This window comes from Ischnura elegans, chromosome 6 (assembly GCF_921293095.1).
Source record: "Ischnura elegans chromosome 6, ioIscEleg1.1, whole genome shotgun sequence".
NCBI classification, from domain to species: Eukaryota; Metazoa; Arthropoda; class Insecta; order Odonata; family Coenagrionidae; genus Ischnura; species Ischnura elegans.
Window position 1 is genome coordinate 50,446,365 of NC_060251.1, and position 12,538 is coordinate 50,458,902.

The 12,538-nt window shown below is 39.7% G+C and overlaps 2 protein-coding genes across 4 annotated transcripts in view; one reads left to right on the plus strand and one right to left on the minus strand.

The window, feature by feature from the left end:
• Nucleotides 1–12,538, plus strand: part of LOC124160636 (doublecortin domain-containing protein 2-like) — a 62,146-nt gene that overhangs the window by 5,750 nt on the left and 43,858 nt on the right. The window contains exons 8-10 of one of the 2 annotated variants that reach the window (XM_046536548.1): nt 204–894; nt 2,220–2,898; nt 6,873–7,013. In XM_046536548.1, coding sequence (XP_046392504.1) covers nt 204–894; nt 2,220–2,898; nt 6,873–6,892 — 1,390 coding nt within the window. In that variant the 3' untranslated portion in view covers nt 6,893–7,013. Of the gene's footprint in view, nt 1–203; nt 895–2,219; nt 2,899–6,872; nt 7,014–12,538 lie in introns of those variants that run through there. The other variant, XM_046536549.1, reaches the window with a different exon arrangement.
• Nucleotides 3,343–6,453, minus strand: LOC124160637 (elongation factor 1-alpha). Of its 2 annotated transcripts, none has more exons than XM_046536550.1 (7): nt 6,375–6,453; nt 5,482–5,662; nt 5,227–5,406; nt 4,718–5,146; nt 4,347–4,622; nt 3,978–4,265; nt 3,343–3,886 (listed from the first exon to the last, which is right to left on the minus strand). In XM_046536550.1, exons 2-7 carry the CDS (start codon nt 5,623–5,625, stop codon nt 3,815–3,817), a joined length of 1,389 nt encoding a protein of 462 aa, XP_046392506.1. In that variant the 5' UTR covers nt 5,626–5,662; nt 6,375–6,453; the 3' UTR covers nt 3,343–3,814. The 2 variants fall into 2 exon arrangements, with proteins under 2 accessions (XP_046392506.1, XP_046392507.1); XM_046536551.1 differs by lacking the exon at nt 6,375–6,453 and adding an exon at nt 6,257–6,369.

Below are 12,538 nucleotides of genomic sequence, written 5' to 3' on the forward strand. Positions count from 1 at the left end.
CTAGCAAAGATTAACTACCATAGCATTTTTAAGTGTAACAATAATGTTGATGCTTGTCAAACCTCAAACGATCTTGCACAATAATCACTATAAAATTTCATTTTCACAAAGTAAAAATTAATGTCAATTTGCAATCAGTTGTACCCATACATACTGAATGAGAGAAAACCATATTTAACTCAATGCTAGGAATTATCTTTCAGCCATCTCGTGAAGTCTGTACCTGGTTATTGTGAAAGTCATAATCTGAAAGAGCAAATTTTTGGAGCAACACAAAAACAATGCTCTGCAGAGGCAATAAAGCCCAGTAATATTAATGACGTGTACGTAGCAGAAGTGGAGTACCCACAAAATGGAAAGAAATCACAAAGCCATACCAAGGAATCGCAGAACACTGACCAAACATTACCAAATGAAAATGACAACAGCACACAGTTCCGGCAAAATATAGAAAGAGATAAGAGTGATAATGCTACCATGCCTATGAAAAATGAGACGTCCCACAGGGAAGTGGCCACACAAGTTCCTGAAGGGCAACAACCAATGCAAGAGTTAAAGCCAACCAACATCCAATTCAGAAAAACTGGGGAAAAAAATGCAAAATGCTTTCCACGCTGTAGGCAAAAACACAATCATGAAAAGCCAGTCCATAGTGAGGTGAAGAGGGTGACAGCCAAGAGAAACCATTCCCCTGGAATGGATGAGTTTGCAATGCTACAAAAGAGAAGGAATGAGAAGGAGATGAAACAAGCAGGGGACTTCAAAAGAAGAGATCGGAAAAAATTGAATGGTAGAAACAAAAGTAAGGGGAGCATTGGAAAGAGACACAGGCCACTTTTCAAGATCGGAAGAAAAGGAAATGTGTTCCCAGCATGCAAGCAGCAATCACGACCAGTAAGTACTTGAATCTTACTTACTCTATGAAGGAGAGATGGACAGAAATTCAATCTATTCGTTAATTATATGATTCAAATCTTCTTAAGGCTTCATTAGCATAAAATGCACACTATCTCCAAATTTTAGTGAAGAAATACCTATGTGGCATCTTGCAACATTGCTCGTACATATGTTGAGCACACATCAAAACTGAATCGAGGCCTTAAGGAAACATTGTTATTGTGAAAGAACCCAATCTTTATAGCACGTCCCGGTTTTATTATCGCAAAAGACCTAGACTTGATGAAAGGACTTGATTGAGAAACATGTTATACCTACCAAAACCTGAATACACTCCCTAAGCAGAATGTTCAACACATGTAGCCACTGCCTCGGATGAAGAATAAGGTAAAAAATGCCATTGGAAACTGCAAACCAAAACACTACCACTGCAATGTTTTCTAAGATCAGATCCTTTCACAAACTTAGAAATAAATGGACCATGATCTCCGCAAAAACCAACAGACTTAAGCTGAGGCAATATGGGAGGAGAGTTCATTTTCCCAAAATAAACATTCGTAACTCTTGAGGTAACGGTTAATAAGAAATTGTCTGTAGTACAGAAAATAAAATCTGACTACACATCATGTCCAGCTAATTAAAGCTGAAAAATTCATGCATAATTCCCAGTCTTCTAGGGAAACATGACAAAATTCCAGGTTAATCTTGCGTGATTACTGCCATGGATCACAATTTTAAAAGACCCGAAATTACTAAATGCTTTAAAATAATATTATATTTATAAGGACAGAAATAGGTTAGTGAGCCCATATTGTATCAAAAATTTTAATTTATTCAATGCAAACAAGGAGCTGTTACGAACTACGGAGATGCTGAAGTTGGCTGGTATTCCATTCTTCATATTTTGAATCTTACTTGAATCACGAGTGCTAGGCATCTCAATTCCATTTTCTTGTCTGACATTCCACACACACATTTGGGCCAGAAAAAGGAAGTTGAGCAGGAAAAAATGTTTGAAATGAATTTGAAATAAAAATTTCCAAATACCAGGACAGAGCAAAAATTCGCTACTAAAATTAATGCACAAATAGATTTTCCTAGATGGACACCCTGAACACAACACATCCATGAACAGTTAGCTGTGAAGCAGGATTGCTGCAATGATTAGGATTAGCAGTTACCAATGTTAACTAAAATGACCTGCCCTGCAAAACTAATTAAAATCTTGAAGAGGCATTACGAGATTAATAGATCTAATATTGTATTTATACAAGCTCAGACTAACTCAAACTAAGTTACTCAATTGAACTATTCCTCCTCAGGTAAGCAAGCAGCTGCTAACTAGACAAACTGTTTACCGCAGTCAGAATGACAAAAATGGAGTGCAGGAAGAAATAACCACAGAGGTACGGCAACCATACAATCTTAAGCAAAAGAAATCAAGGTACATGATAAGCGTGAGATGGGAGAAAGTTGAAGTGGAAATTGATCAAATGGACGATTGCAGTGACTCGTTAAATGAAAGTGATGTGGACTCCATATTCTCTGATGCAACATTTACTATGTGCTCCCCTGATTTCACAGATGTTGACTATCGATCATGGAAAATGACAGGGAAAGCAATAGGCAAAAGCACACCAAGACAGGGATGGATTTGCACAGCAATGGATCGTGCAAAAAAGAAAAAAATTTTAAGGAAGGAGGATACTAAGGACCAACACAATGAAGATGCACCTATCACCACTATGTCACCCACACACCATTGTGAAATTCAACAAAAGCAATCAGTGGAAACTGCCAAGTATATAGATTTAAAATTTCCTAAAAGAAACTCATGGCTCATACAAAAAAACCATCAGTGCTCAGTTAGAAAAGATTTTTCCAAAGCTAACAACCAAGGGGCAGACCCTTCCAACATAGAAACTCTCACGGAAGAAGATCTTGCTCTTGAGCAAGAGTATTTAAATGAAGAATTTGAGGACTACACTGAAGATGAAACTGGTAAGTTGAAATTGTAACAACCTTAATTCAAAGAACTGGGGAAACACTCCCAATACCTTACTGCTACAATTTAACACATGCTGTAAAATTAAGATGTCTGCATAGCTCTTTCATTAATATTCGGATTCTATTACCTATGCAGTACCTGAAGGGGCAAATTCTTGACTAACCATTTTACGCAGACCATTCAAATAACATACTAGACCCTCCCAACCACACATCTTAACACCCAAAACTTAATTCACAGATACGAACACCATAACCTAATGGAATTAGGCGATGTCCCTTTGAGTCAATGCATAGTGCACAAGACAAATTAATGTCTTAAAACCTTCCTTCCCCAACACAGACTAGGACCATCGACCCTTGGTAACATAAGTCCAAAATGGTAAAACCATGTCACAGAAAGAGCGAATTTGGGATAGAAACAAATACTAAACAATCTCATGGTTCAAAGCTTCTTTATTTGGCCCTTCATTTTTACCATAAGTTATGTACAGAAGCTGTTGCACTGTAGATATTAAACGATTGCCACATCGAACAAAAGGAATGAAAAATTAAAATAAAAGTTCGTTCCCCTGAAACATGTTGAAAATTCTGCCTCCACTATCCACAAGTTAACGTAATAAAATTAAAACAGCTGGGCTAAGGACATTCCTGCCTTTTTCCTTCGGAATTCCTTGCGGTGGCAACAATGCTTCAGCAGCCACTTGGAAAGAAACAAAAGCAAAAGTCGGTGTAGACCCTTGAGGACCTCTCCTCCATGTCGTTGGGCCATGTTATCCATCTCCCCGGGCAGGTGAGGGCACCTGCCACGCCCCTTAGCAGGGCCATATCCCAGCGCGTCCACAGCCAAAGGATGTTTGATGGAATAGCAATGGACACACTGCACACCAGCACCCAGGAACACAGCTAGTTATTTCTTCTTTTGGGCCTTCTCTGCAGCCTTGGTGACCTTACCTGTCGTCACCTCCTTATGATTAACACTCTGAAGAATAAAATAAAAAAAGTTAGTAACATAACCTGAAAGATCACAGATGACAGACGAAAAATACACAAAGGCTACTGAAGACCCTCACCTTGATGACTCCTACAGCAACAGTTTGCCTCATGTCACGAACAGCAAAACGTCCCAGGGGAGGGAACTCCTGGAAGGATTCCACACACATGGGCTTGCTGGGGACCAGGTTGACGATAGCCGCATCGCCAGACTTGATCGACTTGGGGTTCTCCTCAGTAGTTTTTCCCGTACGACGGTCGCACTTCTCTTTGATCTCAGCGAACTTGCAGGCAATGTGAGCAGTGTGGCAATCAAGCACGGGGGTGTAGCCGTTTGAAATCTGGCCAGGGTGGTTGAGCACGATGACCTAATATTTAAAATATAGAGTAAGTAACGTTCACGGAAACAAGAGTGTAATGAGATGGCATGAATACTGTTGCAACATTACCTGAGCGGTGAAGTCTGATGCTGCTTTGGGTGGGTTCGTCTTGCTATCGCCACAAACATATCCTCGGCGCAATTCCTTCACCGACACGTTCTTGACGTTGAAGCCAACGTTGTCGCCGGGCAGAGCCTCCTGCAGAGCTTCGTGGTGCATTTCTACGGACTTCACTTCAGTAGTAAGATTAGCGGGGGCAAAGGTGACTAACATTCCCGGCTTCATAACACCAGTTTCCACACGACCGACGGGCACTGTTCCAATACCACCAATTTTGTAGACGTCCTGAAGAAAGGAAATTTAAAAATAATTATGTTATGCCCAAACAAACAGGCTTCTTTCGTAGACAGGAATAGGCAACGACTGAATGTAACACTCACCTGAAGTGGAAGCCTAAGGGGTTTCTCAGTCGGTCGGCTAGGTGGAAGAATGGCGTCCAGGGCCTCAATGAGGCACTTTCCATCAGCATTACCATCCTTGCGCTCCACCTTCCACCCCTTGAACCACGGCATCTTGTCGGACGGTTCAAGCATGTTGTCTCCGTGCCAGCCGGAGATTGGTACAAAAGCAACTGCGGCCGGGTTGTAACCAATTTTCTTAATGTAGTTACCGACTTCCTTCTTAATTTCTTCAAAACGGGATTCGCTGTACGGAGGTTCCGTGGAGTCCATTTTGTTAACACCAACGATCAGCTGCTTCACTCCAAGAGTGAAAGCAAGAAGTGCGTGTTCTCTGGTTTGTCCATTCTTGGAGATACCTGCTTCGAACTCTCCGGTACCTGCAGCAACGATGAGCACAGCACAATCGGCCTGAAAAGAAACACCGTGAGCTACGTTGACAATGCTCATGCACCACGTCAAATCTAGCCACGTGAGCCAAGACGACTTACCTGTGACGTTCCAGTAATCATGTTTTTGATGAAATCTCTGTGTCCAGGGGCGTCAATAATGGTGATGTAATACTTGGCGGTTTCGAACTTCCACAAGGCGATGTCAATGGTGATACCACGCTCACGTTCGGCCTTCAACTTATCCAAAACCCAAGCATACTTGAAGGAACCCTTACCCATCTGCAAGGAGAAATAACTATTATTTATCAACCCGACTCAACAAATGAAATTATTTCGCCCAAGCCAAAAACTTACTTCCTGGGCTTCCTTCTCGAACTTCTCGATCGTTCGCTTGTCGATACCACCGCATTTGTAAATAAGATGACCGGTGGTGGTCGACTTTCCAGAGTCGACGTGGCCGATGACCACAATGTTGATATGAACCTTTTCTTTTCCCATTTTAGTTTTGGTAGCTTGGGTTACTCAAGATGGATAACTGTAAGAAAGAAACATTCCATACGTTAGTCCACGTGGTCCAACGTGATCACTTTTGCAATTTTCGCCGCCTGTGACGCCATTTTGAACAATTATTCTATTAATTTACAAGACTACGAAATATTAAAAATTAGCTACTTAAACTCAGAACGTGACACACACATGCCATAGAATTAAGTAGCCTCACGCAAGTGATGCACCCACACTCAAGAATTTAAACTTCTTTCCTCCAAACACATATAAAATCAAAAATAACAGAATTAAGAATGCAAAGGAAAAAAGTAAAAACATAAAAATTAATGGGAAGAGAATCAATTACATCTACCGAAGCCAAGATGAACAAGTAGCAATGGCCGACCAAGCGCAACCACGTTGTCAAATTACATAGACAACAATCGAAAACTAAAAACTTATGTTTAAAAGTACTCGAAAGAAACAACTTCGAGTGAATAGTTAAATTATTCGTGAAAAAGACCATAGGCTTAGGACAAAATACGTCTAAGTTGACTGCACGCTGTTATGGCAACCGGCAATGCCGGGTACTAGGAATTTACTTAACTGTGAAATAAATGGCCAAAAAATCAACAAAATCTACCTTGAAATCTTCAAATAACTTCTTAACGATATTATAGAGACTAATTTGAAGAGCGGATGGCAGACACAACCGACGAATAATCCCAGATTGCAAGCAGGGCGCACAGAGTGCTACTCACCTCCCGATGCCACGACAGAAAGAGAGGGACGGTGGAAGTGACATGCGTTGAAGGGGGATTCGTATGAGCTCCTAGAGGGGTCAGAGAATTGAAGGCTGTTCTATCCTCGAGTTGTACCCCCCATTTCATATATAAATATATACATTATATATGTTTTTTTAGTTACAGAATTTTTTTCTAATATTAAAAAAACTGTCATCTCTATATAATGTATAAAATCATTCGTTTTAATTTTGATAAAATTTTACAACATTCATTTGTTTTTCGGGCACCTTGATCAAGTCTGCTATGGCTCTCAAATTAAATAATTTTGTCGTATTGTTGCATAATTCCCGAGTACTGCCTGGATTTGGGGTAAATTATAGACTTGATTTTAAACATTTAATCGATCTAAATCAATTGATAACCATTAATTGCATTATTTATATGTACTTGAAGTAAGTCCTGTTGTCTTTGAGATCATACTCGAAACTAAATGCTTGATATCTTTTTACTTAGCTGCATCAAGTCAGAAATAAATGGGCAGATTGGAGAATGATAAAAGACGTGAAAAGAAGAAAAATAGTGTCACAGTATGCGGAGGAGAGGTTACGGATAAATGTTATCAGAAAATGCGACATATTACCTCCAGAAATTAAAGTGAGTGCTACTTTATTACCATTTAAGCGCCCATAGTTTAGTCTTATTCTATAAGTTAATGCGGCATATCGAAGACTCTAAGTGCATACCTTGTGTATGTTTCATCGTCTGCATTTGCAGAGGTCAACTTTCCCAGTGTTTCCAAAGAAGTGGCGACCCTTCTGTACATTTTTCCACACTATCGTCCACTAACTTACTTTGTTTGTAGAGTTTAGTGTAGTACTTACGGAGTATATATTCCTTAGTTAGGAACTGACCAATCCCGTTTATGAAATTTGAATCATGATCAACCCAAATTATGCACCATCAGCACAATGCGCATTGTGGCTTTATTTTATAAACCTCATGTATGAAAATTTCCTTTCCTAACAATTATTTCTATATATGATGCCATGCATATTTAGAGATTGCTTTCATTTTAACTCTGGGTGAAGTAGATCTCTACTAAGTTTCTGTACATATATCGATAATATGTTGACATCCTTCCTCAGTTGCTAAAATCTTCTTAGGGATTATGAAGAAACATAACTAAGAATCACATACCAGTAGAGCTAACACATCCCTTTAAATGAGACTTTTTTATCCTTCTCTGTCATCTGTTATCAAAAGGTCTAAAATTGTATGTTTAAGCGAGGAAATCCTTGTCACTCTAGCGTTGTGTTAAATTTTATTTACCTAACCACATGATTCATCATTGTTGCTATATCTGAAGATCATTTTTTGTTTGTAATGCTACTTATTTCATGAAAAGATGAGTCAATGAAATATATTGAAATGGAACTGTGATAAGTACTAACAATGGATATAATTTGCCCAAATAGAAGATAAGTGATCTCCATATTGAACAAACCGATTTTCATTCCTAAGTATGAAAGTCTTCCATTTTCATCGACTCTGGCTTTATAACCTCAGTTTCATGGAGGAGTACTCTCAGGGTTCCCACTCAACCGTGAAAACCTTAAAACCGTGAATTAGCCGTGAATTTCCTCTACCGTGAAAAAACCGGGAAATAGCCGTGAATTTCTTCTTAAAACCTTAAAAATCTCTCAATCTTGATAATAATACCTTACCAGAAATTTTCATCTTCGTTCATAGCTAGCGCACTTCTATTCATTGTGGCGAGCATCGTCGCATGCGGTCGCATGGGTCAGAAAAGCGTGGGAACGAATGTTGCCTTAAGAAAAAAACATCTTTCCCCAGCGCAAGCCTTTTCTCTCCCCCACCTGAAATATGACACCACTTCTCATCAGCTTGTTTACTTTCCTCAAATGGCTTGGTTTCCCCTCCCTCGGTCACTGCTTAGTCCCCCTTCAACCCAATTAGCCTTCCCACTGGCTGCAGCGACCACTTTCGAAACTAAATCTAGATGGCCATTGTGTCGAAAAATTTGAACGTTTATTCAACACCCTCAATCCTATGACTGGAAGACCGCTAGCCTTGACAACCTGCCATGCGCTGTGGACACTACGCTCCCTGCGTTTGAACCGGGTGACAGCGAGCTTTCGGCGTGACGTTACTAATTCTCGCGCATTGCGGCCCTGAAAACGAGAGAAGATTTCCGCTTATGGCAACACAGCATTACACGATTGTCGCATGCGTCGACCTGGAACTTGCCAGTTTTACGTCGCAACCGGAAAGTTAGTGTGGAGTTATTTACTGTCGGTGGTGATCCAGTTCCTCCGCTTTCTGCTATCTAAGGTAATGCTGTTTGTTTGTGTCGTTAAAGCCTCAATGCCGTCGCGATATAAACTGCTACATAGTCTCACGAATACAAGGATCAAGAACTTTGCTATTTCCTTGATCCTTGTATTCGTGATATTATGGATTTCCACCAAGTTACGCCCTCTACGATTAATTGTGCTGCATAGTCGTTCCATTTTTCCCAGAGCAACGGTAAGAAGGGAACATGATTTGCCTCTGATTAGAGAGATCGATTCAGTTTTGGTTTCAGAGTATTACAATAGCAGAGAAAAGAAGTCATTACACTGCCGCTTTCAAAAGAAAGTTATACGGTGGAACCTCGATCTATCGTTCCCGCATTGATCGTTCGCCGTTTCTGGTCCCAAATAAAGTTCCTTATAGACAATTTAATTTTTTCCCGCATCTATCGTTCCCCGAAGTATCGTTCCTCGCATTGATCGTTTGAAGATCGCGGTTCCGACGCAGAATTTTCCCGCATCCATCGTTCGACGAAAATGAGACGAAATAAATACAATGTGTCATTTATGGCTAATAACGACAAGCACGTAGTTGGAATCCTCTCCAAGAGATGGAACTACCATTGGGAGAAGCTCAGTGCCGTGGGAAAGTAACATTAGCGCATTTCCCAAGAACCATTATCCCCCTCCATTCACCATTCGCCTCCCCCCTTCTGACGCTTTCCTCTTCTTCAAAATAAAAACAGGTCCCAGCTCGCGCAGGGATCTTATTACGAAGACCTTAGCTTCGAAAAAAATATCGAGTTACACGAGAACAATAGAAACGTGTTTCGCGCTCCCCCCTCTTCTCACCAACTGACCTTTTTCAGCCTAACTGCTTCGAAGTTCCCAGTTTATGGAGGTCAACTCACCTATTAGCCCAAAAGGTATCTAAAAATGATATTCAGTAATTGCTATTATGCTTATATTAGATTGAAATGTTAGTAATTTGCACGTTAAAAAAAACGAGACCACACATGACGTATTTTAAGCAAGGAAATAGATGGAAAAATACGATGGTGATTTTTGGCGAAACGCGATATCCTCGTAGCTGAGCTTACGGCAGTTAATTCGGCATTTTGTTCCGAAAACATGATACCAGGTTGTTATCAGTTATCAATTTACGAGCTATACTATAAGTCTCACTTGTCAGAGTTACTGACGAAGGGATATCTTCTCAGGATTTTTGTTTCTCCCTACTAACAATCCGAATTCATCTGATCATCTGGCGCTACGCTAATTAGAAAAGAATGGGCATCTTTAGGGTAAAAAATTTCATGGCGCAGTCCTATGGTCACGCTTCGCCCTCTGCAGTGTGCTCTGCGTACCCCCGTACGCGATAGCATCAGTTCCGAACTTCACCTCGTACGAGTGGTTCCCTACTTTCCGGGGTGGCTGGACTTCGAACCACCGAGTGTTTTCCATGTGAGTTTAATAGAGTCATTTTCACTAGTTTAATTTTAGTCGTCTTCCGACCATGGCCCCTCCGAAGAAACTATTGAGAACTTTAAGAGATGGACTGAAAATAATTGAATATGAAGAAAAGAATCCGGGCTAGATGCGCGTGAATATTGCAGAGCGCCTTGGGTTGTCCGCTAGCACATGACGGTAGGGGTGGGGGTAGAGTGAGCTACCTGGAGAAAACAAGTAGAGATATGAAGGCGAAGATCCAGGTGGGCGTGCCGCTGACGATTAACGCAACATTGTTCACGCTTTACACACTACCTCAATTGTATTAAAATATATATTCATAAGACAGGAACAATTCAAGTAATTGACTATTTTTGGCCTTCGTGATCCATCTCACAACCAGTCACTGCACCGGCGAATGCGGTTGTTTTAGGCACAACATGCACATTGCTCTCGTGAATACGTGTACTGGAAATGGTGTTTGATGGATAAGAATTTTTACATCTGACTGAAATCTATAATAGCAGTGTAAATGCCAAGTGGAGAGCAAACATTCAGAATTTTGAAAGAGATATGGGTCGAATCAACAATATGACGTATGTGTCTTGATAAAGTACTACTATTCCTGTTATTATCTAAAATATTGTTTTGAAACCTTTAATGAATTTCTTAATTACTCGCCAAATTCCTGCGTTTCCTGGGACATAGGCAATATAGCAAAAAAATTAAGCATTGATCGTTTTTCCGCATTCATTTTATAATCGTATCGTTATTAATAAAGAAAAATTGTCCCCTAGTGGAGTTCCAAAAAAGGAGGGTAGTCTTAGAATCGTGTTCGTCTTAGATTCGTGCTAATACGGTGTATGAAATTGTTTTTCGATTTATTATGTTCTATTAACAATTTTCATAAAATATTTTCCGCTGAATAAGAAAGAATCAATTTATTATATTCTATAAACAATTTAAATAAAATATTTTCCGTTAAATAAGAAACATTGGGGTGGGGGAAATTCGGTTACTGTGCAGTAATAACAACGTGCGCAAAAAACAATCTCTCAGCGAGGAATTAAAAAAGTACCTCGAGTGTCCGGACGGAAGAAGGTCCGAAGGGTATTCGGCGTCCGGGCAAGAGCGCGGTTGGGCTGGTCCTTTAGTCGGCCCTGAATTTTGCAAACGATAGATCACGTCATAACAGATATCACTTTTCATTGCGGCGTTAACATTCACGGCGTTTTTCGCGTACGTTAATTTTCTGTTGATATACGGCCAGTGATTTTCTTATTGTTGGCTTATTAACGGACCGTGAATTCAGCAAAATTGAGACCGTGAAAACCTTAAAAAAAACCGTGAAAACGTGAAAAATAACCGTGAAAACCTGGAAAAAGCCGTGAATTTCATTGTTCAGGTAGAGTGGGAACCCTGACTCTAGAGTCATTAATTTGTCTTCATGTGTTGAGATAATTGGAGGGTGATAATGTTAAGGCTGAAACATGCTATCACTTTTCCTATCCCTCTGAGTAATCATACCAAGATAGGTCTTCAAAGACCACGAAGATAATAATTCTTAGTAATCGTTACCATTTCTCATCCTATTCACAAGTTTTTTGTTGAACATTTTCTCTCATCACTCTCAATATTCTTGAAGTTGTATCCTTCAATGGCTGTTGAAGCGTGAATCTTTGAGAAATGAATTGTGCAGCTGGAACCAAAAACTTGCCATTCCAACGCCACTCACAAAATCTGCCAATACTGTACTTCTGAAAACAATGCAAAAGTCTGAATCCAAACTTTATATGTGATGGCATGTGCTCTAGGATTTTTTTTTCGTCTTACCATTATCTTATTGTGCACAAAAATAAATGCCTAATTTTTATTTCATAAATAGTAGGTAACGCACTAAGTAAGATAAGACTCAAGGTACTTTGGTCTTTATGTTCATACATATTGATAGAAATAGTACATGTGTATATATATTTTTAATCTTGAGTATATACCCCTCAATTGGATTCCGATGATGCTAAAGCCAACTCTCATTATAACTTGTGATGTCCAATGAAATGCAGGTTATCAAAAAATGTTTTTAAAAAACAGAAAATTTTATTATGTAATTCAGGCATGAAGCATATTAACATATTTCTTTAATTCAGTTTTAAAGAAGGCAGACTCTCCCCTACCTATCTACGCCAAGGCATGTGTTTATGTTGCTAGGGCTGACTAGCATAATTCATTTTCCTATCATTCGTTCTGTTCCCTGATTTGTTCAATATTGAAATTGGATATGTGTAATTATTCGTGGAAAGATATTTTTCTAGGTCATGTAGAGAGATCTGAGTGGTAACCTAGGAGGCTTTCCTGGTGGATTACTTGCTTGAATATCACTAGCATTGTCCTCCTGGTGAGGTTAAAAAATACAGTTAT

What these genes read in the sequence shown, in the direction of transcription:
- LOC124160637 (XM_046536550.1), bottom strand. Translation starts at nt 5,625, where the DNA reads ATGGGAAAAGAAAAGGTTCATATCAACATTGTGGTCATCGGCCACGTC. An exon ending in TGATTACTGGAACGTCACAG is followed by an intron (nt 5,147 to 5,226) that starts GTAAGTCGTCTT and finishes GTTTCTTTTCAG; the next exon opens with GCCGATTGTGCTGTGCTCAT. An exon ending in TTGCTGTAGGAGTCATCAAG is followed by an intron (nt 3,887 to 3,977) that starts GTGAGGGTCTTC and finishes TTTATTCTTCAG; the next exon opens with AGTGTTAATCATAAGGAGGT.